This window comes from Gopherus flavomarginatus, chromosome 7, assembly GCF_025201925.1.
Source record: "Gopherus flavomarginatus isolate rGopFla2 chromosome 7, rGopFla2.mat.asm, whole genome shotgun sequence".
Lineage (NCBI taxonomy): Eukaryota > Metazoa > Chordata > Testudines > Testudinidae > Gopherus > Gopherus flavomarginatus.
In genome coordinates this window covers 63,412,532-63,440,083 of record NC_066623.1, presented here as the reverse complement: position 1 = coordinate 63,440,083, position 27,552 = coordinate 63,412,532, and the positions used below count along the sequence as shown (strand labels likewise).

General features: G+C 41.8%; 1 protein-coding gene across 1 annotated transcript in view; it reads right to left on the bottom strand.

Moving 5' to 3' along the window:
• The window catches only part of HMCN1 (hemicentin 1), a 316,507-nt gene that overhangs the window by 190,369 nt on the left and 98,586 nt on the right, over positions 1–27,552 (bottom strand). Inside the window, exons 7-11 of the mRNA XM_050961493.1 lie at positions 19,169–19,289; positions 18,341–18,604; positions 15,980–16,124; positions 10,935–11,056; positions 8,818–9,093 (exon numbers count right to left, since the gene is read on the bottom strand). Of these exons, the coding sequence (XP_050817450.1) occupies positions 8,818–9,093; positions 10,935–11,056; positions 15,980–16,124; positions 18,341–18,604; positions 19,169–19,289 (928 nt within the window). The remainder of the gene's footprint in view (positions 1–8,817; positions 9,094–10,934; positions 11,057–15,979; positions 16,125–18,340; positions 18,605–19,168; positions 19,290–27,552) is intronic.

Sequence of the window (27,552 nt, the reverse complement as noted above, 5' to 3'; positions counted from 1 at the left end):
CCCCTTCATGTCACAAGCTGTAGACTTGCCTACAGCTCAACTGCCTGTCCAGTACAAAGGCTGGTCAGGAATGTGGACTTTTGCAGTCTATGACAATTATCCTATCCCCATGCTACTGGGGGAAGACTTGGCCAACCAGGTGAGGCGGGCCAAGAGAGTGGGAATGGTTACACGTAGCCAAACCAGGCAAGCTTCCAGACCCATTCCTGTTCCTGAGCCGTCCACAGATGCCCCGTCTGTGTTACCAGAGACCCAGACAGAGGTAGTGGACCCAGATTCCACGCCAACCACTGAAACAGCCACAGCACCTCCAGTCCCAGGCCCGGAACTGGAACAGCAACCAGCACCAGCGAGTGCAACCCCATCTTCAAACTCAACGCCAGAGGGCGCCAGCGAGCCAGAACTGGCAGAAGCAAAAGACAGCCATACCCAAAAGCCTCAGCCAGAGCCTGAAATACCCTCAGGTGCACCAGCGGAGAGCGGTTCACCAGCAACGGAAACAACCCCATCACCTACATCGCTTCCAGAGGGACCAAGTCCAAGTCCACAGTCTGAGGAAGAACTGGTGACCCCAGCCTCAAGGGAACAGTTCCAGACTGAGCAGGAAGCGGATGACAGCCTTCAGAAAGCTTGGGCGGCGGCACGGAGCACCCCACCGCCTCTCAGCTCTTCTAATCGATCCCGGTTTGTTATAGACCAAGGACTTTTATACAAGGAAATTCTTTCTGGTGGACACCGGGAAGAACGGCAGCCGCAAAAACAGTTGGTGGTTCCAACTAAGTACCGGGGGAAGCTCTTAAGCTTAGCCCATGATCATCCCAGTGGCCATGCTGGGGTGAACAGAACCAAGGACCGGTTGGGGAAGTCCTTCCACTGGGAGGGGATGGGCAAGGACGTTGCCAAGTATGTCCGGTCTTGTGAGGTATGCCAAAGAGTGGGAAAGCCTCAAGACCAGGTCAAGGCCCCTCTCCAGCCACTCCCCATAATTGAGGTCCCATTTCAGCGAGTAGCTGTGGATATTCTGGGCCCTTTCCCAAAAAAGACGCCCAGAGAAAAGCAGTACGTACTGACTTTAGTGGACTTTGCTACCCGATGGCCGGAAGCAGTAGCTCTAGGCAACACCAGGGCTAACACTGTGTGCCTAGCTTTAACAGACATCTTTGCCAGGGTAGGTTGGCCCTCCGACATCCTTACAGATTCAGGGTCTAATTTCCTGGCAGGGACCATGGAAAAACTGTGGGAAACTCATGGGGTGAATCACTTGGTTGCCACCTCATACCACCATCAAACCAATGGCCTGGTGGAAAGGTTCAATGGAACTTTGGGGGCCATGATACGAAAATTCATCAACGAATTCTCCAATAATTGGGACCTAGTGTTGCAGCAGTTGCTGTTTGCCTACAGGGCTGTACCACATCCCAGTTTAGGGTTTTCACCATTTGAACTTGTGTATGGTCACGAGGTTAAGGGGCCATTACAGTTGGTGAAGCAGCAATGGGAGGGGTTTACGCCTTCTCCAGGAACTAACATTCTGGACTTTGTAAGCAACCTACAAAGCACCCTCCGACACTCTTTAGCCCTTGCTAGAGAGAACCTAAAGGATGCTCAAGAAGAGCAAAAGGCCTGGTATGACAGACATGCCAGAGAACGTTCCTTCAAGGTAGGATGCCAGGTTATGGTCTTGAAGGCGCAACAGGCCCATAAGATGGAAGCATCATGGGAAGGGCCATTCACGGTCCAAGAGCGCCTGGGAGCTGTAAACTACCTCATAGCATTTCCCAATTCCTCACTAAAGCCTAAAGTGTACCATGTTAATTCTCTCAAGCCTTTCTGTTCCAAAGACTTACAGGTTTGTCAGTTTACAGTCCAGGGAGATGATGCTGAGTGGCCTGACGGTGTCTACTACGATGGGAAAAAAGACAGTGGCGTGGAAGAGGTGAACCTCTCAACCACCCTGGAACGTCTGCAGCGGCAACAAATCAAGGAGCTGTGCACTAGCTTCGCCCCATTGTTCTCAGCCACCCCAGGACGGACTGAACGGGCATACCACTCCATTGATACAGGTAATGCTCACCCAATCAGAACCCCACCCTACCGAGTGTCTCCTCATGCCCAAGCTGCTATAGAACGGGAGACCCAGAACATGCTACAGATGGGTATAATCCGCTCATCTACCAGTGCATGGGCATCTCCAGTGGTTCTGGTACCCAAACCAGATGGGGAAATACGCTTTTGCGTGGACTACCGTAAGCTAAATGCTGTAACTCGTCCGGACAACTATCCAATGCCACGTACCGATGAGCTATTGGAAAAGTTGGGACGTGCCCAGTTCATCTCTACAATAGACTTAACCAAGGGGTACTGGCAAGTACCGCTAGATGAACCTGCCAAGGAGAGGTCAGCATTCGTCACCCATGCGGGGGTGTATGAATTCAATGTCCTTCCTTTCGGCCTTCGAAATGCACCCGCCACCTTCCAGAGGCTGGTAGATGGTCTACTAGCTGGACTGGGAGAATTTGCAGTTGCCTACCTCGATGATGTGGCCATTTTTTCAGACTCCTGGCCCGAACACCTACTACACCTGGAAAAGGTCTTTGAGCGCATCAGGCAGGCAGGACTAACTGTTAAGGCCAAAAAGTGTCAAATAGGCCAAAACAGAGTGACTTACCTGGGACACCAGGTGGGTCGAGGAACCATAAACCCCCTACAGGCCAAGGTGGATGCTATCCAAAAGTGGCCTGTCCCACGGTCCAAGAAGCAGGTCCAATCCTTCTTAGGCTTGGCCGGATACTACAGGCGATTTGTACCACACTACAGCCAAATCGCTGCCCCACTGACCGACCTGACCAAAAAGACCCTGCCAAATGCCGTTAAGTGGACTGATGAGTGTCAAAAGGCCTTTACCCAGCTTAAGGCGATGCTCATGTCTGACCCTGTGCTCAGGGCCCCGGACTTTGACAAGCCATTCCTAGTAACCACAGATGCATCTGAGCGTGGTATAGGAGCAGTGCTCATGCAGGAAGCAATAGATCACAACTTCCATCCTGTCGTGTTTCTCAGTAAGAAACTGTCTGAGAGGGAAAGTCACTGGTCAGTCAGTGAAAAGGAATGCTATGCCATTGTGTACGCCCTGGAAAAGCTACGCCCATATGTTTGGGGACGGCGGTTCCAACTACAAACTGACCATGCTGCACTAAAGTGGCTTCATACTGCCAAGGGGAACAACAAGAAACTTCTTCGTTGGAGTTTAGCTCTCCAAGATTTTGATTTTGAAATTCAACACATCACAGGAGCTTCTAACAAAGTTGCTGATGCTCTCTCCCGTGAGAGTTTCCCAGAATTCAGTAGTTAAAAAGTGTTCTTAAAATGTAGAAGTCTGTTAGTTATATACTTAGTAGTATATGTAAAGGTGCATGTGTTGTATTAATCTGTTTATTTTCAAGTTCTAGCAGGAAATCGCCGCCAGTGAGCTTCCCCACTGTCTGCAATTTGGGGGGCGTGTCATAAACAGATAGCTAAGGGTTAATGTCTCTTTTACCTGAAGCACCTGACCAGAGGACCAATCAGAAAACCGGATTTTTTCAACTCTGGGTGGAGGGAAGTTTGTGTCTGAGTCTTTTGTCTGTCTGCCTGCTTTCTCTGAGCTTTGGAGAAGCAGTTTCTACTTTCTAGCCTTCTGTTTCTAAGTGTAAGGACAAAGAGATCAGATAGTAAGTTATATGGTTTCTTTTCTTTGGTATTTGCATGAATATAAGTGCTGGAGTGCTTTGATTTGTATTCTTTTGGAATAAGGCTGTTTATTCAATATTCTTTTAAGCAATTGACCCTGTATTGTATCATCTTAATACAGAGAGACCATTTGTATGTATTTTTCTTTCTTTTTATATAAAGCTTTCTTTTAAGACCTGTTGGAGTTTTTCTTTACTTCAGGGAAATTGAGTCTGTACTCACCAGGGAATTGGTGGGAGGAAGAAATCAGGGGAGATCTGTGTGTTGGATTTGCTAGCCTGATTTTGCATTCCCTCTGAGGGAATAGGAAAGTACTTTTTGTTTCCAGGATTGGGAACAGAGAGGGGGAGTCACTCTGTTTGGATTCACAGAGCTTGTGTCTGTGTATCTCTCCAGGAGCACCTGGAGGGGGAAAGGGAAAAAGGATTATTTCCCTCTGTTTTGAGACTCAAGGGATTTGGGTCTTGGGGTCCCCAGGGAAGGTTTTTCAGGGGGACCAGAGTGCCCCAAAACACTCTAATTTTTTGGGTGGTGGCAGCAGGTACCAGGTCCAAGCTGGTAACTAAGCTTGGAGGTCTTCATGCTAACCCCCATATTTTGGACGCTAAGGTCCAAATCTGGGACTAAGGTTATGACAGGGCTAAGAGACTAATTTTGGATTTTAGTACAGTTGTGTAATCTGCACCTTGAGCCCTGCACCCCTTTGTGGTGAGAGGAAATCCTGAGACCGAAGCAGCCTGACTCCTACCTGAAGAGGATCCCTGCCAGCCGAGATCAGCCCCTCTGCAGTGACTGAGGAGTCCAGAGTCATCTCTGAACCTGAGGCTAATTCATGGAGTTTGTGAGTGCACCATCTTTTAGTTAGTCAGTCAGGGAAATTGTTTTGGGGACCCCCTAGTCCCTGGACTGTGTCCTCAAGCCAGGGAGTAAGGGTTTGGGGATTTTATAACCTGCTGCCTATTAAACCTGTGGAAGGATTTACCACCTTCTCCCATTTGTGAGTCCTTTGGGCTATACTGAACCCAGTCAGCCACACTGCTAAACCATTGCAGAGAAGATATTGTGGTCATAGGTCATCAAGGGCCCCAACAAAGCACACATTCCAACGGAACACTAATCTTACATTCGCTACATCAGGTCACGTGAGTGGGGAAAGTCCTGGGTATTATCAGCATGGGCACCGGTAACCCTAAGAATAGTGTTTTACCCTGTTATATTATATTTGTCTCCTGTTTAATATAATTTTTGTGTTTGTGTTATTTCTGGGAAGTCTCCAACTATCTGGCATGTAAGTGGGGATTACCCTGTGGTTAGAATTCTCTTCCCTAGCTGCCCTGGTGACCCTGCCAGGAAGGAGCGAGGGGGGTGGAATTACCTCCAAATAAGTTCATAGGAAAAAATACAGAAGATACACCCTGCTGAGTGGGTGGCGGGATCCAGAAGAACCCAGACCTGTCCATCAAAACCTTTAAGCAGATTGGCATTAAAGAATGTAACTCTGTGGAAAGGGGGCACTACACTATGAATACACCAAATTAATTATTTATCATGCGATGCTCAGAATATAATACAAAAAGTTTGTAGCTTTCATTCCGTCTAGTATGTGACAATTCATGTAAATAAGCTCATTGACACAAAAAGCTGATCTATATGCTGTTTATCAATAGGCCAAACCACCAGCAGCCAATGCTTCTTTATCTTCAACGGGTCCCTATTTTTGTGAAATGAAAACACAACATAACTTATTTCTTATTAATCTGTTGCTACAACCATGCATGTAATGCTGAAATTGCTGAAAGCTAGACTTCTCTATTAATCCTTGACCAACACACAACACAAACCACAAAGGTTTTCCCACACAGTACAGCTGTGTCGCAGGGCCAACGAACAAAGTCCAAATTCTATGATAGTATTTCATTGCTGGAATACTCAGAGCTGGAAATCTACAAAACCAAGATTTTGCCAATAAAATTACATTTTGGCAATATGTAATGTTTTGGGGATTTGAATTTTAATGGTACACATGAAAATCAACAGTCAAAGATCACCATGTTTGTTTTCACCAAATGATGAATGTTTTCACCAAAAAGGACATTGGTTACAAAAATAACATTTATGCTTCCAAGCCAGAAAGATTTCATAATCCCAGATATGAGAAACATTGGTAATATTATGTAACTATCAGGACAATGTGTTCAAATATGGATCTACTCTAATATACCTGCATGTATCATGTTAATATTTTGTTTACAAGACTGTGAAAAGCTGGGAAGAAAGGCAAAGATCACATGATTATGCACTTTCTCTGTCCTCCTTGTAGAAAAAATAATCCTAGAAAGATATACTGATTAACATTTCATGCTCCTGGACAGTCCTTACCATTACACTATTCACATGCTCAGAAGACACTTTCCAGGATCCTAGTCAGTGCTCTGAAGCAACCGAAGAGAAGACAGTCTACGCCAGTTTCAACACTAGACCCAAATCTGGTATGAGACAGAACTTTGGGAAGTTCTGTTAGTACTGTGTAGACCCCCACACCATGTAGTCATTTTCATAGTGGATAGCTCATAGAATCATAGCGCTTAAGGCCAGAAGGGATCATCAGATCATCTACTGAGACCTCCTGTATATTACAGACCATCAACAGCACCTAGGTACCCGCACACCAAACACAACAACCGAAATTAGATAAAATGTCAAAACCCACAGGAGATTAAGATATTGTGTGCCACTGGCATATAATCGGAGGGACTGGGATGCAACAAAGGCCAAGGCCCCTGCAGTGCTGGGAACTGATTAACGATACACACCGAGATGATCCTAGCACTCAATGTGTGCTCCATGTTGTAGAGGAAGGTGAAACCCCCCCAAATCCCTGCCAATTTGACCTGGGGGAAAATTCCTTTCTAATCCCACATATGGCAATCAGTTAGACCCTGAGCATGTAAGCAAGAACCAGCCAGCCAAGAATATGAGAGAGAGAATTCTCATGACCATCTTAGAGCACCAGCTCGGCCCTGTCCAGTGTTCCATCTCCAGATGGGCCATCTCTGATGCTTCAGAGGAAGGAAACAAAACAACACAAAAAAACAGACTGTTGGAGGGGAGGGGGAATCCTGATCCCTGCAGTTACCTTAAAACTGTCTTTGGGCCAAATCAACAACAGCAGCAAATCCTAGGCAAGTCCTTAGACACCTTACTAAGGCAAAATTACCATTCAGTGACTGAAAATGGCAGGACTGACTTCAGTAGGACTAGAATTTAGCCCTTCAAGGCTCAATTCTGACACCTTGGTTCACATTGTTTTGTACATCACTCCACAAGTAGCCCCAAGGTTTTCAATAAGACTGCTTGTGGAGTAAGCTATTACTCAATGTGAGTAAAGGTTGGGCGTTTAGTACATTAATACAAGAAGCTCCCATTAATATGGGATGTACCCCATCAAAAAAAGTGGGACTACTTTCAGTTTAAGATTTAACTTACAGGATTGTATAGCCCCTTTTTGCAAAAATCAGAATTGGCATTTCTTCATTACTATTCTTACTATTTCAACTTATAATTTTCAAAACAAAGGTTTAAAATAATAAACTACATGAACAGCTTCTGTCCACTCTTATTTTTAGAGTTAATGACATCTCTCTACAGCAAAGAACATAAGATAAAAGTGAAATTAATTCTTTCATGATCCAAAATGTAGTAAATTTCTTCATGTTAGATGTAGCTCTATAACAGTGTGCTTTACTATGAATTAAGGAGCTAAATTTATCCTGAGTATAACACCACAAGACTTCACCCAAGCATGGATTCAGCTCACTATGTTGTCGTGGCCACAAATTTCCTTCTTTACAATGTTATTAATGATGAGATTCATTTTTTCATCCCTTCATTGATAGCCAGCTTCATTCTTCTGCTGCCCAATATTCAGGCCAGAGAGATGTGCAAGCACAAGGTTACTTCCCAATAGATTGCCTCTGAGTGTTATTCCACAGATTAGCCAGTAGTGAGTGCTGTGCTTGATGCAATTTATTGACATAGATCAGCACTGCAACTCCATACATTTACTTCATACTGCAACTTCATTTGGTCCAAAATATTTCTAAAATTTAGTTGATCATAAAACATGACACCACATGACTCCATTTCAGCTTCCATACACAATATATTTCAGAGTTTGGAAGTGGATTACACACTCCAGAAGAAAGTAGGAGGATGCCACTGCAGAAATCAGAGGTACAAGGTGGGTAAGGCAATATTTTTAATTGGACCAGCTTCTGTTGGTGAAAGTGTCAAGCTTTTGAGCTACACAAAGCTCGTCTCCAGGTAGCTCAAAAGCTTGACGCTTTCACCAACAGAAGTTGGTCCAAAACAAGATATCACCTCAGCTACCCACTTTGTTCTCTCTAATATGCTGGGACCAATATAGCTACAACACTGCAAACTGCAGATAGCCACATTCAGCTGCAGTTTAGTTTTACTACCTGCTAGTGATATTCCAAGCATCTTTCATCAAACTCAAAAGAAAACAACTATCAGTCTCTGAACTGACCCTGTCTAAACCATCTGAGAGGTTATCTCAGGCATGTTTTAAACAGTTAGCAATACCAGAACCAGCCAAAATGTAATTCCGATCTATTTGATATAATCAGCCTCGTATATTTTGCTGAGACAGCAGCAACCCTCTTTAGCTTTACTGTAATAACCTGCCAGAAGTCATTTAGTAATTGTGTTAAGCCTCCCAACTGGTTATAGACATTAGGAAGAAAATCAAAATCCCAAGAAGGGATGGGGTGGGAACTGTAAGAATACTTCTCTTTCTGCCCTCAATGGCCTTGAACAACTGCTCTTATGGAAAACCTCTGAAATTTAATAGAAAATTATATGCTTTCTACATGGTTTCTACATGGTTTTTGTTTTATTTTGTTTTGTTTGGCGGGGAGGGGAGTTAAGCTCTGCTCTCAGTTTCCACGGGCTTTTACCAAATTGCTCAAAGGGCAAAGTTGTTATCAAGGAGAAGAAAAAAAAATGTGGGGAGGAGGGAAAAAGAAAAGAAATATACTTCAAAATATACTGCATCTTCTTTGTTACCTTGTACTGTGAGGAAGACGGAAGCCACAGTCGATCCACCTTCATTGGAGGCAGTGCAACTGTACTCGCCAGCATCTGTGAGCTTTACAGATTTTACTTCTAAAGACAAATTGCTCATCATCCTTATTCGGGAGGGCTCCACAAGCCTCAAGTCATTGCCATTTCTCTGCCAGGTGAGATTGTAACGCACTGTGCTTAAGGTTAGGCAGGTCAATATGGCTCTCTCCCCAGGGGTGACGGTGACATTATTAGGAACCTGAACCACAGGTGGGGGCTCTACGTGGAAAGAATAAAGAGAAAGGATTCAGAAACTATTAAAACAACAAGGAGTCCAGTGGCATGGTGAAACTATTAGGCTCACTTGTAGGTACTTTGTAAGTAACCATAACACAGCAGTAGTAGAAGTTCAAAGGCATACCATTGGGTTATTTAATGCTTAGTTTCATTTCACAGCACTGAAGCCAGTACACTGGGGTCTGATCCAGCACACTGGGGTCTGATCCACTGAACCAAAAGGGAGCCTTTCAGTGAGATCTGGATCAGGTCCTAGATTTGTACATGCTGCTGTGTGAAAAAGAGATTACTGAAGAGCTACCCTGAAGACAACACTACTGTATATGTGGGCTTTTTCCAGTGCCACTAAACAGCTCAGAAATTATGATGGTGTTCTTCAGATGTTAGTCTCAACTTGAGTTTTAATGGATTTTAATCTCTTTTTATTCACATCAGCACCCAGTCTATGCTGCAACACATTTCCTCCCTATTTTGTTGTTTTCTTTCTGACTTCCCTCTCTGCTCCTTTTTACCACTGACTTCCCCTTCAGCAGAATGCAAACTCAGTAACTTTGAACTGGATTGAATTTTAAATACACAATGGCTTCAGATTAGGTCTAATGATCCTTGTTGAGCCATCCCTGAGTAAAAGAGACAACAATTGCAAACAGGAAAGGACATTTAAACTCATATAGCTTTATTGGGGCTTGCCCCATGCTGCTTTTGTTTAAACCCAGTGGCGTTTGCTCTTAAAACACAGAAATACAGATCTGCAGAGGATAATAGTCTGAGTGTGACACAAATGTCAAAAGGTGGAGTAAATTACAAGATATGACTGAAGTCAACAGATTACCATAAGCAAAGCAAAGATAACCAAACAGGAGTTCTCTGTTAACAGAGAAAAATTCATCTCTGTGCTGAGTAGGGTTGCCAACTTTCTAATTGCACAAAACCCAACACCCTAGCCCTGCCCGTCCCCCAAGGCCCGCTCCCTTCCCCCACCTCTCCCCTAAGGCCCCCGTTCACTACATTCCCCCTCTTTTGGTGGCTCACTCTCCCCCACCCTCACTCATTTTCACTGGGCCAGGGAATAAAAAAAAATTCCAGATTTTCAATAAAAGTTCCATCAGGAACTTACTTTAAAACTAAAGCAGAATTAATTTTAGATGCAAATCTTTGTAATTTCACAGCTATCTGATTTGTGCCTACAATCAGGGCGTTAAAAGTGTAATCACTAAGGTTTGAGACAAAAAATATATGGGTGGATTCTCTCAGGCTGGAATTGCCTCCAAAAGAAATTTAGCCGATCACATCTAATCAGGGAAGCACTTAAACATGTGCTTAAATCCCACTGACTTCATGGAAGAGTGTTAGGGCTTGGCTACACTGGCACTTTACAGCGCTGCAACTTTCGCGCTCAGGGGTGTGAAAAAACACCCCCCTAAGCGCTGCAAGATACAGCGCTGTAAAGCCTCAGTGTAATCAGTGCCGCAGCCTGCAAGCTACACCTGTAAGGGATGTGGTTTATGTGCAGCGCTGGGAGAGCGCTTTGAAATTTCAAGTGTAGCCATACCCTTAGAAAGAATTCAATGGCACTTTACTTAATATGGATGGATTTATTTATGTGCTTAAATGCTTTAAACTGGGGCCTAAATGCTTCCACTAAGGTTCTGAAATGTGATATATTGCAACAAAAAAAATACATTAACATTAAACATTTTATTGGTATTGGATTGCCATAATCTATGCCACTCAATGTTGCTATTTTCTGTTAAGTAAAAATGACTGTATGCCAGCACTTTACAGTTTAGCAGTCTAATACAGAAATAGTAAACAATATTTACCTGACACATTCAGAAATGTCTGAGCACGTCCAGTGCCCACACTGCTCATAGCAATGCATTCATAATATCCTTCATCAGACAAGGAGACCTTGGCAATTTCCCAGTTCATGCTAGACGATTCTCTGTAAAATTATAAAGCCTCTGTAACTGCTTGAAAGGGATGAAGAGAAGGGCATGAAAAGGTCTAGTTTCCTATTGATTGGCATGTGACTCTCAGTAAAGCTAATGACAATTTCACATACGGAGGAAAAAGCAGACCCTTTCAAAATCCCTTTTGTTTATGCATTACATTGCATGCATTGTTTAGGGTCTGATTTAAATAAGAAGGTGGGGGGAAGTGATTAGACTTTTATGAGTATTAAGAGACATGGATTCCTTACACAATACATCCATGGAGACATCCAAAAATACATGACAGGTAGTCACATGGTAAAATACAAAACTGCTGTTTCACTCAGCTATTTCTATTCTTGGATCAGCCTTGCATTTTTTTAAATGGAAGAAAGTATGAAATACTGTTATACTGATTATTTATCAGCAAAGTATGCTCAGAATGCACCATCCCTTACGATGATGCAGACTTGTTCCTTCTAAATGTGTGGGTCAGCTCCAAGGCCCAGTGCAGTGAAGGATGAGTCTCACACACTTTCTGCACCCCATGCTTTGGTTTGGAGTACCTTATGCCCACAAGACACACACACAGCAATCTCTGCCCTTCCCTCTGTCCCTATCCCTTGAATGAGGAGAATAGCATGGTGAGTCTGTGTACAGAAGGCTCTTTGACCCCAGAGTAGGACCAGGAACAAACATAGTAATTCAGCATTCTCCATGTCAGCTTACCAGCCACACACACTGAAGCAAATGGAGCAGTAAGTGTAAATATAGAAAGATACAGAAAATAGTAAGTAAAGTCTGTGAGAGTTGGGTTTGGTAGAAGTTGCAATCAGATGTGGGTAAAATAATCAAATGAGCACTCTTGAAACACCTGGCTTTTGCCCATAGAGTAAAGCTGCTGGTTTATAATACCTTAGTCATTTAAAAGGCTACAAGGGAAAAAAGGAAGTAAAAATTTAACTACATAGTGTTACTGTGTCTGCTTCTTAAAGAAATTGTGATGTCTTCTTAAGATTCAGCAGCTACATTTTGTATGGCATGATACAGTGCAAGTATTACAACAGCCTTCTAATTCTGTATCCTATAACTGACCGTGATCTGTTGCTACAGTAAGTAAATATATCTAATGAAGACAAGACTGAACATGATGCCTTTGGCAAAACACTTTCCACAATATGGGAAAGCTGTGTATTAGTGTTCTCACTGCCTGCCCTCTCTCTTATCTGCCCAAAGTCTTGGATTAACTCCATAAAATGTTTTGGGATACAGTAGGAAGAAAAGATTAGATACAAAATAAGGCCACATTTAATTTGGTATTATAGTAAAAAGTTAAGTGCTTCAGCACTGTGAGGCAGTAGAATGTGTTTGCACAAAAGGTTAGGCCACAGATGATAACTGCAGAGTGATCTTGGACTTTCTGCTTATTCCCTCTGACCCAATGCTCATTACAAATTCACATATCAGAGCTGTTGTTCCAAGGCATTCACAAGTGAGCTGCCAGCAATGGAAATACTAGTTACTGCTAGCAGCAGGGAGGTGCTAAGAACATTTACTTGAGAGATCTGCATGCTTCTCCCAAATATAAAGCAGAATTGCTCTTCAAGAAATATATACATAACTGCATTTTTAACAATCTTGTTCCTTTTCTGTTTCCAACTTTATCTTACACACCTTAAGTTACCTTATCACAATGCCTGTTTATTTAAAAAACTTAAAACTGGCAAAAAAGCATAATATGGGCTTGCAATAAAATTTGGCCAACTCCCTGCAACTTCCATGTCATTTCCGGGTGCTCAGCACTTTTCAACATCAGGCCCTGTCTTTGCTCAGATTGTTTTAATTTATTTTATTGCACATTTTACTTATTCAATTTAAAAAAAAATACATGCAACTTGTGGCTCAAGATGCTTATTTTGTCAGTCAAGGAAATGCTAGCACAAGCCATTGGTCAAGCTGCAAATGCTGACAGCTGAGTACCATCCTTGCTCTCAGGTGGGGTGGAGATGAACACCTCAGGGTAGGTAGATGTGGCACCTCAATCTGCCTGTACAGAGTGAACATGGGCAGAATGCCTCAGGGGCACAGGGGAAGCACACTGCAGTGTTCCTTCTACCTGCTGTACCTATCTCTAGATGCTAATAGACATCAAGGCAGTCCTTGGCCATGCCACAATATATCTGGCTACATCACTTTGGGTAGTACCAATATCCTAGTTGAGCTAGCCAGCAACCCCACTGTATTCAGGTAGTAGTGGGTCCATGTGAAAGAATGTGGGCTAATAGGCTATTGCATCCATTCAGGAATGTATTGTGTGTGTTTGGCTGACTAGGATACAGACTTAGCTAACTGAACCACAAAAATCAGTGGCTTTACAGTGCATAGCTTTTCCTAAACGGGCTCAGGGCTGCATTCCTTGCTGCCAAAACTGCATATTTCATTTTCAGTTTTCATATTCTTTGGTGATCCCATTTAACATTTCTGTCGTATACAACAGAGGGGAGATTTTCAAAAGGAACAAATGGCAGTTAGGCACCAAACTCTCATTGACTTTCAACTGAAATGAGGTGCCTACTTGCCATTTGTGCCTTTGAAAGTCTTCCCCTGCATCTTTTCAAACCAAGAGTCACTTGGACAAAACATCAAACTTTTGAACGCACATTTACTCTGAGTCCCTCACCACTCTATTCTCCTTCAGCTAAAATAGTAGTTACGGTAATGATACTTCATAAATCCTATGTAGAAAACCATATATCTCCATGTGTTTCACAAAGATGAGTAAGCCTTATTAGTGCTACTTTTACAAATGGGAAACTGATATACCAAGGAGTAACTGACTTGTCAATAGGGTCATAGCAAGATCTTTTGACTGAACCACAACACTATACAGTGGGCACACTGAAAAATTTGTTGCCATTTTAGAGATATTTCTGATTCCAGCAATATTCCTGACACTTAAAATGGGGCATAACTCTAAAGCCACTAATATATCTAGAAAACTAGAATTAACTATTTTTAAGCATGTCTACTGTAAATGCTTTTAACTCATATTAATCCTAATATGATACTACAGCCAGAATACACAACTCTCATGATCAATAAAATATACAAATATATGAACCCAAGCATATAAACAGCCATTTAATAAACTGATGTAGTTTGGTCATCAGCAAAGTATAAAATAAAACTCATCAGATGAAGTGTAGTAATACAGCCCAATTATACAGTTAAACCATTCATAAATAACTTAAGATGGACCAGTTCCGTACGGAACTTCAGTACTAGTAAATCACACCCAATAGCAGCCAAAATAACTAATTAAATTGTGCATCAGTGGCATCAATTCAGATATTTCGTGGGGAAGCCCCTACTTATCCTTCCCCCTCCCCCTGCAGGGACTTCAGGTCTCCCTCAGTGAAGGAGTATCCTCTCTCTTACCCGCACAGTGCATGAGCAGTGTTGCCAGGATCTCAGTTCTTGGTAGACTCCCCTGCACTCCACCATACAGGAACAGATTCCCAGTGCACCAGGTCGCAGCACCACTTGGTGTGGATGCACCTCCACCAAATTTTAGTGGTATTGTGACCCTGCGTACCCGGCTGCAACACCACTCACTGAAATTTGTCCCAGCTGCCCCGCTATCTGTACAGAGGGATGGCCAGAGCAAATTCCACTGGCATTGCAAGCATGCCTGTAGACTGTGCTAGTAGCAGCTGTCCTGATTTAGTATAGGACCACTGCATAAAGTTGTTAGGAAATGGCTCTCCCAGTTCTGATGTCTAGGGAACTTTGAGCAAGTGCATAAACCTTGGGAAGGACATCTGTCATTATGCAGGGATATTAAAGAAGGTACTAACAGTGATTCCCCCAAGTGACAGTAACTCCCCCAGTTTCAGCAAGTACGGCACCAGTGATGTGCATCTTGCTCAGTAGCATTTGTCTTGAAGAATATTTTGTTAAGTCAATGTAATATTCAGCTCCATTCTACAGATAAGTAACATGATCACTAAAAATACAGCTTGGTACCTATTATGAAAAAAATAAGAAGTAAAATATGATATTTGATCATTAAAGTATGAAAAGAATTACAGAGCAGGAGAAGTATGTGCTTAGAATGTCTAAATGTAAATAGCACCTCATAAAAAATGGGGCTGCAGAATTTTACTCTGCCAAGAATGTACAGGAGGATTTCAGAATTTATTTGCTCTGTTATCAGGTATAGTTGCTATAGAATGTGGTCTTCATTCTTCTTCTGAAAGGTTTGGTGTTTTGAAAGAGGGGATGGTGGTTAACTGTTTTCCATTAAATATTTTCTTAGGCTTGGGGGTATTGTTTTTTTGTTTGATTGATTACTATTTCATTGTTCCTGGATTGTTCTATAGAAAAAGAAACTATTATTCCCTTGGTATCTGCAGTCTGCATGGTGGTAGTGTAGATGGAGTCCAGAGACCCTCATGATATATTCCGTGGAAGCTTTCCCAAAGAAGTATGATATTGCCCTTGGAGCATAATAAAGCAAAGCATATAGATTTCTGCTGGAACCATGTGATCTCTCCGCCTACAAACAGAAAATGTGTTCCCCCCATCCCCTCACACATCCCAAACCCACAACAATATACAATCTTAATTTCCTCATGCAGTTATTTGCTTGTTATTCTTTGTTATTTGCTTAAATTCTCACAACTGATCAAAAAAAATCATTAACATGGTTACAATGTAAGATTTGTCATATATCGGTCTTACATAGGTCTGACTTCAGTGGGAGCAGAGTTAGGCCAGTGCTGAGTGCTTTCGAAAATCCCACCTTAAATGGGCATTCACCGTTATGAACAAAGTACAATACAATCACCAAGAATAAAGCTACAAAATCTGCTCTGAAATTTAATTTTGATTTTTTTAAATGCCCAAAATTATGTTAGGGAATGGCTGCTTACCTGAAGAACTGATCCATTCCCAGTTTTATTCCATTTCTGCTGAAACGCTGAGTAAAAGGTATAAGACTTTCCACGTGGCAAGATATATACCCTGGCTGCAGGTAGTATCCTGGAGTTTTCTTGGGCATTATAACTTTTGGAGCACCTACAGAAAGCAAAATATTCATAAACAAGTTATTATCAGCTACTCACCTACACTGTATTCATTGTGATTAATACACATGCTAATAATCTTTTCCTTAATGTCCAGATTTATCAAGACACTAAGGGTTGGTCTATACTAGAAAGTTAGACTGGCTTAAGTACATTGCTCAGGGCAGTGAAAAATGTCATGTCCTGTGCAACATACTCAAGCCAAGCTAGCCCTGGTGTAGATACCGCTAAGTCAATAGAAGAATTCTTCCATCACCCTAGCTTCCACCTCTTGGAGATGTGAATTTACTACAGTGATGGAAGAACCCCTTCTGTCGCTGTAGTTAAGGTCTGTACTTTAGCACTGCAGCTGTGCTGCAGTAGCGTTTCTAGTACAGAAATGCCCTTAGCCTAGACAAGGCCAAGGTGAAGCTAAAATTTAAAGGTGTTAGGTCATGTTAGCTAACCAAACTTCTAAAATTCTGATCAAGACAAGGTAAGCTGTACTTTAGTATGTGTTAAGCTGGTGGAGTTAAATTGCAATCTTCAGAAGTGGTCAGTCTCTGCTTCTACTGAAGTGGTAATACTCCCACAGATTTCAATGGGAACCAAGTTAAACTCTATCGGATTAGCGTATGCTAAAGTAATATTTGCTTTGCATTGACTCGAGCTTTAGAAGACATTACTTAGATCAAGATAGTTTATCTAGGTAACAAGATCTAACATTGAACCTTTAAATCCTAGTCAAACCTAGGACCCAGGGAGCAGCAATTCAGCACAGAATCTCAAGAGCAACAAAATAAAATGAGACAAATTTTTACCCAAAAAATAGAAAAGGAATTAAGTAAAATACCCAGGAAGTGTGGGAAAATGTCTGTCTGGAAAATGGCAGCTCTTGAATACTTCGGAAATAAGTGTAAGTACCACTACAATTATTTTTCACACTACTGAATGTACAGTATCTTCTATTATTATGCATTTTTTTCTCTCCATGGCCTTGTCTTCACTCTGGGAAAGAGTGTGTTCTTAATTCTTGTTTACTTCATGTTGAAATTTCAGTGTAGACATGGCAAGTTGTAGTTTCAACACTTGTTAGGCTATATCTTCATAGTAAAAAAGGTGTGTTTTTACATCGAGTTAGCAATCTCAGTGTAAAATCCTAGCGAAGACAAAGCACTGTAGTTTTTACTTTGATGTAGCTAATCAAAGGTGTAGTAGATAGCTAACTCGACATAACACACACACCTCTTTTTACAGTGTAGTTACAGCCTTAGCTGGTCAAGATGAAACCATAAGCTCCTCCCTAGGGTTAACCTCAGTCAGCTAACACCAATTAAAACTCAAACTTGCCTTGTCTTCATGTTAAGAACACATATTTATTCCTAGCACACTTCCGGGTATGACTACATTAGAGTTTTTACTAGCCTTTGCAAATGTGTTAACTACCTAACAATTAACTCTAGGTTAAAAACTCTAGAGAAAACAAGCCCAGTAAAGGGCTGATCCTTAAGTATGCTGAGCAGCTACTGAGGGTCCTTGGCTTCCATTGGTCTGAATAGGATCTGAGGGGCCCAAACATCTATCAGGTTGTTTGCAGCACTTTTTCAAGATCAGGCCCTGAATATCCTTTCTTTGCTAATTCTGGCTCTATAGCAACAACTACTAGTGGTGGTGGGTTTATCTCTTAATTCCCTTTCACACCTATTTCTATAATGAGAAAATTTTACCTAGAAAATAGAAATGAAATGAAGTCACTTAAATATTACGTGTAGAAAAACATTTCTTTAAAAATTGGCAGTTCTTGAATAGTTTGGCAAGCTCTTACATGTGAAAGTAGAACACAGTTTTTTCCCCACACTACTGTACATACAGTATCTTCCTTTATTATCCAAATGTTTTCTCTCTATGACCTTCTCTCCATGACCTCTGGGAAAATTCATGTTAAAATTTCAGTGTAGACAAGGCAAGCTGTAGTTTCAACAGTTAGATTATTTTACATAAAATTAAATTTCGAACTAAAATTCTCCTTAGTAGATGCCTCCAAGATGCTCAGAGTGCATTGTACCAAGTTGCAAGTTTTGTAGGCAATGAGGTAAGAGAAGTTTTCCTCATTAAATGGGCAAGTAGAAAAAAAACATAAGTAATCCATTCCATTAATTCAGGCATAATAAATGTTCACTGAAGTGAAGTAAAATAAAATAAAATAAAATAAAATAAAATAAATCTTACCAGGAACAATACTAGAAAACGAAACACTTGACACTCTCTGGAAGAGATAATCATCCTTGTCATACCCCATTATTTTAACAAAAAAGGCTTCATTTGGTGGGATGAAGTCAGTAATATTCCATATTCCATAGGGTTTTCGATCAGGATAGTATTTCACAGGCATTGTCTTAAGAAGCTCCCCTGTGATACTCAGAAGTTCTAGACGGTCCACTCTAGCTGGAAGAGAGATCCCTGTTGTATTCAATAGCACATAGGTAGGTATTCCTATGAGAATAGAAATATATTGTTGTAAGTGTTAACAAAATATAAGAAAAGCTTTAACTCTGTAGATGTGTGTCTCCATCCCCCCAGTAAATGCACACAATTCAGTTTTTTAACCAGCTGTTATGAAACACAAAACAGTGTGTTAGCATTGATAACATCATGTGCTTTATTTAGGATTCAATTACTAATTTCCAACAGATGCTTATAAAGCCTCATTAACCTCCCCACCCCCCAAGGGACCAAACTGAAACATTTTACAGTCTCTAAAAGTAAAAGGAGGGCAGTTGTAACGCTGAGCCATACCATAAATAAAAACATCGGGATTTACGGGACATAAAAACTCTAATACACAAATGTAGCATAGTATCATGGGGCACAACAGGTAATGGCATCATGAATGGAATTAAGGACAGGGCATGGCTGCCTTCGGAACCTGTCAATGATGGTCTGAGTTTCAGCAGAGGGCTAATTATAGAGAACAACATAAAGTATATATTTCCCTACGGTCTGAGCATGCTGCCTCCCCAAACAATTAAATGCAGTAGAAATGGAGCACAAACTGACCTTGCACTGGTCTGCTGGATGCTTTTTTGAAGTCTAGTGTTGGCTTTCTAGAAAAACCAGCTCGAAAATCAATAGTACTGAGACCTGTTATACGAACAGAGTGCCTTCCACTGCTGGACGTCTGAAAAATATTGAATTGAAACACTGTTGGAGCAATTTGTGCTTCAAACTAGCATCCATTGAGCTCACTAGACTTTAAGTATCACTAAAAATGGAGTAAGAAAATATCAGATGTTATAAACAAAATGAACCATTCAAAAGCCTTTGTTCTAATAACTGACCCTTCTGAATTTAGTGCTTGTGAAAAGAGAGACTGAATGAAAGTGATGTTCCTCTAGGACATACTATGAAGGGCATCCATATGAAGCCAAATATTGCTCGACATGGTTGCATGACTGCAATGGGGGGACGTGTATGAGCAAAGCATTCAAGATTAGACAGTTATAAAGTATATGGATAATTCTGTAAAGCAAAAAAACCCAACAGAAGATAGCAAAACATTAGTGCAAATAATGTCCCATAATTCATGGGTTTACTTCCTCTATCAAGAAAACATATTTATCCTTGTATTTCCATTAGACAATAAGTGCTCTTTTTAAACAAATGTCACTCAAGCTTTAGCAACGAAGCAGATGAAGCAGACAGGGGGCTGCAGACAGGGGAGTTTGAGAGGAAGTTTGACAGAGGGAGGCCTATGATGGTTAGGAAGACCCACAACACCTGTGCCAGCACTGCTTCTGTCTCCTCCACCTGCGCCTGTAGCCAGACAGAGCACCTGAGCATGGATGCTTCTACCCAGATCCTGGTGTAGTTTTGCAGGGACTGTGACTTGCAATTCCCACTTACTGATATCCAGGCTGGGGGGACCATCCAATGTGAAAGGTGTCTGCTGGTGGAATCACTCAGGAAGCAGGAGGAGGTAGCTAGGTTGAGGAGCATCAGAATCCACAAGAAATTCCTGAACAGTGTTCATGTGGAGACAGCTGAGGTACCTGTTCCAGTACACAAGACTGCTGACACACCACTGGTAGAGGAGGAAATGGCTCAGGGTGGACACTGGCAGCTGGTTACCTCTGGCAGCAGGCAATGTTCCACCCCTGCTCCAAACCCTCCCGCCATGGTAATAGGAAACTGTTATGCTCTTCTTGATACAGGAGAGATGGAATCACCCCCTACAGCAGAGGAGAAGCCTCATACCCCTAAGGCTGGGAGGTCTGCTGCCACCAGGGCTGGCTCCAGGGTTTTTGCCGCCCCAAGCAGCAGGGAAAAAAAAAGCCACGATCATGATCAGCGGCACTTCGGCAGCAGCTCCACTGCACCACTTCCTTCTTTGGCAGCACTTCAGCGGCAGGTCGTTCCCTCCAAGAAGGACCGAGGGACTCACCACCAAATTGCCACCGAAGAGCCAGACATGCCACCCCTTCCCCTTGGCTGTCCCAAGAATGTGCTTGCTGTGCTGGTGCCTGGAGCCGGCCCTGGCTGCTACCACTGCAAATAGGAAACATAGTGTAGTGGTGGTCGGAGACTGTCTGCTGAGAAGTAAAGAGGCGCCCATCTGTCGCCCTGACATTTCATCTCAGGAGGGATGCTGCCTGCCAGGGGTCCGTATCAGAGATGTTACGGAGGCATTGTCGAGGATTATCCAGCCCTCTGACTACTACCCCATGCTGCTCATCCATGTGGGCACAAATGATACTGTGAGATCTGACACTGAGCGGATCAAGAGTGACTACAGGGCTCTGAGAGTATGGATGAAGGAGTTTGGAGTGCAGGTGGTATTCTCTTCGATCCTTCCTGTCAAAGGTAGGGGCCCAGGCAGAGACAGGTGCATCATGGAGATGAATGCCTGGCTGCGAAGATGATGTCACCAGGAGGGCTTTGGCTTCCTTGACCACGGAATGCTATTCCAAGAAGGACAGCTAGGCAGAGATGGCGTTCACCTTTCAAGGAGGGGAAAGACCCTATTTGGACACAGACTGGCTAACCTAGTGAGGAGGGCTTTAAACTAGGTTCGACGGGGACAGGTGAGCAAAGCCCACACGTAAGTGGAGAACATGGAGACCTGAGAGATGGGTCAGAAATATGAGGGAACATGGGCTATAATGGCAGAGAGAAAGGAGGGTCAGGGCAAAACTGGGAGGCAAGATGAAATTAGTATTTTAGATGCCTATATACAAATGTGAGAAGCATGGGTAATAAGCAGGAAGAACTGGAAATGCTAATAAATAATTATAACGATGAAATTGTTGGCATCACCGAAACTTGGTGGGATAATACACGATTGGAATGTTGGTATGGATGGTTACAGCTTGCTCAGGAAGGATAGACAAGGGAAAAAGGGAGGAGGTGCTGCCTTATATTTTAATAATGTACACACTTGGACTGAGTTGGAGATGAACATAGGAAACGGAAGTGTTGACAGTCTCTGGGTTAGGCTAAAAGGGGTAAAAAACAAGGGTGATGTCATGCTAGGAGTCTACTACAGGCCACCTAACCAGCTGGAAGAGGTGGCTGAGGTTTTTTTTAAATAATTAACAAAATCATCCGAAGCCCAAAATTTGGTGGTGATAGGGGACTTCAACTATCCAGATATATGTTTGGAAAATAATACGGTGGGGCACAGACTATCCAATAAGTTCTTGGACTGCATTGCACACAACTTTTTATTTCAGAAGGCTGAAAAAGCTACTAGGGGGAAAGCTGTTCTAGATTTGATTTTAACAAATAGGGAGGAACTCGCTGAGAATTTGAAACTGGAAGGCAGCTTGGGTGAAAGTGATCATGAAATCATAGAGTTCATAATTCTAAGGAAGAGTAGAAGGGAGTACAACAAAATAGAGACAATGGATTTCAGGAACGCAGCTTTTGGTAAGCTCAGAGAGCTGATAGGTAAGGTCCCATGAGAATCAAGACTGAGGGAAAAAACAACTGAGGCCATGGCTACACTGGCGCTTTACAGCGCTGCAACTTTTGCGCTCAGGGGTGTGAAAAAAACACCCCCCCGAGTGCTGCAAGACACAGCGCTGTAAAGCCTCAGTGTAAACAGTGCCGCAGCGCTGGGAGCACGGCTCCCAGCGCTGCAAGCTACACCCATAGAGGATGTGGAGTACGTGCAGCGCTGGGAGAGCTCTCTCCCAGTGCTGGCGCTGTGACCACACTCAAAACTTCAAAGCGCTAAGTTCAAGTGTAGCCATACCCTGGAGAAGAGTTGGCAGTATTTCAAAGGGACACTATTAAGGGCCCAAAAGCATGCTATTTTGCTGGGTAGGAAAGATAGAAAATGTGGCAAAAGACCAGCTTGGTTTAACCACAAGATCTTGCATGATCTAAAAAATAAAAAGGAGTCATAGCAAAAATGGAAACTAGGACAAATTACAAAGGATGAATATACGCAAACAACACAGGAATGCAGGGGCAAGATTAGAAAGGCAGCGGCACAAAATGAGCTCAAACTAGCTACAGGAATAAAGGGAAACAAGAAGACTTTTTATCAATACATTAGAAGCAAGAGGAAGACCAAGGACAGGGTAGGCCCACAGCTCAGTGAGGAGGGAGAAACAGTAACAGGAAACTTGGAAATGACAGAGATGCTTAATGACTTCTTTGTTTCGGTCTTCACTGAGAAGTCTGAAGGAACGCCTAACATATGATACTAATGGGAAAGGGGTAGGTTTGGAAGATAAAATAAAAAAAGAACAAGTTAAAAATCACTTAGAAAAGTTAGATGCCTGCAAGTCACCAGGGCCTGATGAAATTCATCGTAGAATACTCAAGGAGCTAATAGAGGAGGTATCTGAGCCTCTAGCTATTATCTTTGGAAAATCATGGGAGACAGAAGAGATTCCAGAAGACTGGAAAAGGGCAAATATAGTGCCCATCTAGAAAAAGGGAAATAATAACAACCCAGGAAACTACAGACCAGTTAGTTTAACTTCTGTGCCAAGGAAGATAATGGAGCAAGTAATTAAGGAAATCATATGCAAAAACTTGGAAGGTGGTAAGGTGATAGAGAATAGCCAGCATGGATTTGTAAAGAACAAATCATGTCAAACCAATCTGATAGCTTTCTTTGATAGGATAATAAGTCTTGTGGATAAAGGAGAAGCAGTGGATGTCGTATACCTAGATTTTAGTAAGGCATTTGATACGGTCTTGCATGATATTCTTATCAATAAATGAGGCAAATACAACTTAGATGGGACTATTATAAGGTGGGTGCATAACTGGCTGGATAACTGTACTCAGAGAGTAGTTATTAATGGTTCCCAATCCTGCTGGAAAGGTATAACAAGTGGGGTCCCGCAGGGGTCTGTTTTGGGACTGGCTCTTTTCAGTATCTTCATCAATGACTTAGATATTGGCATAGAAAGTACGCTTATTAAGTTTGCAGATGATACCAAACTGGGAGGGATTGCAACTGCTTTGGAGGATAGGGTCATAATTCAAAATGATCTGGACAAATTGGAGAAATGGTCTGAGGTAAACAGGATGAAGTTTAATAAAGACAAATGCAAAGTGCTCCACTTAGGAAGGAACAATCAGTTTCACACATACAGAATGGGAAGACTGTCTAGGAAGGAGTAAGGCAGAAAGGAATCTAGGCGTTATAGCGAACCACAAGCCAAATATGAGTCAACAGTGTGATGCTATTGCAAAAAAAGCAAACATGATCCTGGGATGCAATAACGGGTGTGTTGTGAGCAAGACACAAGAAGTCATTCTTCCCCTCTACTCTGCGCTGGTTAGACCTCAACTAGAATATTGTGTCCAGTTGCAGGCACCACACTTCAAGAAAGATGTGGAGAAATTGGAGAGGGTCCAGAGAAGAGCAACAAGAACGATTAAAAGTCTAGAGAACATGACCTACGAAGGAAGGCTGAAAGAATTGGGTTTGTTTAGTCTGGAAAAGAGAAGACCGAGAGGGGACATGATAGCAGTTTTCAGGTATCTAAAAGGGTGTCATAAGGAGGAGGGAGAAAAGTTGTTCATCTTAGCCTCTAAGGATAGAACAAGAAGCAATGGGCTTAAACTGCAGCAATGGAGGTTTAAGCTGGACATTAGGAAAAAGTTCCTAACTGTCAGGGTGGTTAAACACTGGAATAAACTGCCTAGGGAGGTTGTGGAATCTTCATCTCTGGAGATATTTAAGAGTAGGTTAGATAAATGTCTATCAGGGACGTTCTAGACAGTATTTGGTCCTGCCATGAGGGCAGGGGACTGCAGTCAATGACCTCTCAAGGTCCCTTCCAGCCCTAGAATCTATGAATCATGGGTATTGAATATCCAAGAATTATATAAATAAGGAGTGTACATCAGCTGACATTATATATTAAAAGCTAATTTCTGGCTTTTACAGCCAGAGCCTGCATTGGAAGACTGCTATGCAGAGGTGCTCCACCCAGGGTTTTTTCCCCACATAGGCATTCTGGCTGAGTCAACCAAAACCGTTCTGAAACCCTAGCAGAGCACAACCCAGAGCGGAAGTTCCAACAACTTACAAAAAGAGTTGCACCATGGGGCCCTTAATCCATTCAGAGAAATACTGGCTCATCTCAAAGGCCCCAAACCTGCCCCCATTCTGTTCCATGCCATTTGGGGTATATAGCAGCCCTGTATACCTGGAAGGAAAGGTAGTGATTTCCAAAGAACACAAGAGGCCAGGGCTCTTTGCATTCACCCATTCTGCACACCCACTGTGCTTTGTTGCTTATGGAACTACCTTTAACTATTTTAATAATGAAAAATCTATTAAATATTTCACATAGAAAGAGTACAAAAAGATTGCAAAGGAGGGAAAGATTGATAAAGGGTTCATTATGCTATGATTAAACTTTAATCTGCAATGTCTTCTCTAAACTTCATGCATAGAGAATGCAGCCTGAAATGTACATTTTTACCTACAAAGTAAATTCTCTATTAAATCTCCTCATTCCATTGGGAGTACAGATTGAGAGGAATTATTTTATCTAGTCATAAATGTATAATTTCTTAGATCTAGTGAAAACTCTGCTCATGATTATTTTTAGATGAAGCAGTTGTTTTTCATTACTGGCTGCCTGGACAATCAGCCATCTAGGCATTATGACAAATTGGTGTCTGTCATACTGGAACAACCACTATTTATTTCTATTAGTTAGCCTTTCATCTCAGAAAATCACTATGTAAAGTCTTTTAATATAAACCAGCTGTTAATAATATTAAAGGATACAACATAATATTAAACGCAATACCAAATAAATCCTGTTATCAAGCATTAATTGCCTGCTAAATGTTCATTGGACAAATGTGGTAACAAAATTTTCTTTTCATAGTTTTATACGACATCTGTATAAGACATTTACAGCACAATTAAAAATTTTGCAAAGCTTTCCCTGACTTCTTCAGATGCTGTAAAATCTTAATGCAAGCAAAACAGGCCAAGGATCAGAACTGGGTGAACTATTCATAACAAATAGTACATCTGATGAATACTTCTGTTAGTAAATTATCCAGAGACTTGAGTATTAGTGACATTGTTTATTACTAAAAATGGTTTTAAAATACTGTTATTTTTAGTAAAAACCTCTTTTATTACACTACAGCCTGCAGGCCTTAATCAGGATCTACGCTCCATTGTGCTAGGTGCTGTGCAAACACCTAGGAACAAATTTAAAGCTGTTGGATTGTTTTCAAACTATGTTTGCCTATTTGTGTTGCATGATGGGTCACTAAAGTCACATATTATCGTTTTTGCTCCTTGATTGGATGGCTGAATGTTTTATAAATAGAAGAAAGGAAATAAAAAAGATGTAAAGACAGCTGCATAAGCATTTGCTATGTGAAATTTTGTGCAAACACGTATTCATCGCACAAATATTTGCAAGACTCAGAACATTCCAGGAACATTATTACAAACAAAAAACAAAACAAAAAAATAATTCAAAATGTATGTAGGTGATGAATAAAGAGGTATTTTTATTAAATTAAGAAATGTGGTATCAGACAGTTTTTTTATTTTTATATAATTTGTTCCATGCAAGCTGAGGAAATTCAAACCATCATAGCTAGGAGATGGGGGAGGGGGTGTGCTAATTGTAAGATTCTATTTACATATAGTTATTTACAGGTTACTATAGAGACATCATTTTTTCATTAAAAGTAGATTTCAAAGGATGTGTTCATTAAATGGAATTTATTCTGGCCTGCTTTATCATTATACTCCATCTAAACAGCCGGATTTGGCTTGGAGGCTGTAAATGGGTAATTATAATGGCCATTTAAGAACTCTCTTGTTCACAATAATTACAAGCTTTTCTATTGACTCCTTTTTTCTTCTTTGGCCTTGTGTGAACAGCCATTTAACCTAAATCAGCAGGGAAGTTTCTGCAACATCCTCCGACAGAAAAACTGCAAGGCCTTCTTGATTCACAATTCCTGCCTTGTAGGAAAACAAAACAGTACTTAAGGATATCTCATTGCTGACTCTTCTCAATGGGATTGCCTTCTTCTATGCCTTGTGACAAGCCTTTTTATCTTAACAGGCCTGTAATTGTGTTAATGGCCTGTAACTTGTTGCCAGCAAGACCTTAAGGAGTAATTAGATGTGATCACCTACCAAAGCTTCTATTATGGAGCTAGTAAATAAAGATTACAAGTTATTTCCAAGCCAACCTGCAGAAACAGTACCTTTAAAGTATAGTTTGAAGCACTGACTTCATCTTTGGTCTTTGTTGGAAAGCTTTTGTTAACCAAAGTGATGCACCATGTATATTGATATATTTATTTTGTTATGGGATAGACTGTGGCTTTTAAGACCTGTCTCAGGTTGCAGGGAGGAGAGCAGCAGGACCCCCTAGAGAAATTTTGGTTCTCTGCTAGCATTTCTCCTTGGTGCCCAGAGAATACATACTGCACTTAGGGTGACCAGATGTTTCGATTTTATAGGGACAGTCCCGATTTTGGGGTCTTTTTCTCACATAGGCACCTATTACCCTCCACCTCCTGTCCCGATTCTTCACACTTGCTATCTGGTCAGCCTAACTGCCCTGGCAGCCCCACTTGGTGAAAGTGTATTGAGTGCACCCTTCATTGAAACAAAGCTGAATGCTGCCATTAGCATCAGCAAGGAGCATTGTGTGCACTCTTCATCAGGGCTCTGGCAGGAGCATAAAGAAGGAATCTCCTTGTTTAAACATATATGTATCCACTAAATTGGCACTCTGACAAGTCTAGAGTGGAGACAACTAGACTTCATACAATGCAATTCAATTTACTCTAGCCTCTGATTCAAGGCCACACTTAGGACTTGTCTACCCACAGGACTTGCACTGATTTAATTAACCATTGATGAACCTATCCTCCATGAATTTATCTAATTCTTTTTTGGACCCAGTTATGCTTTTGGC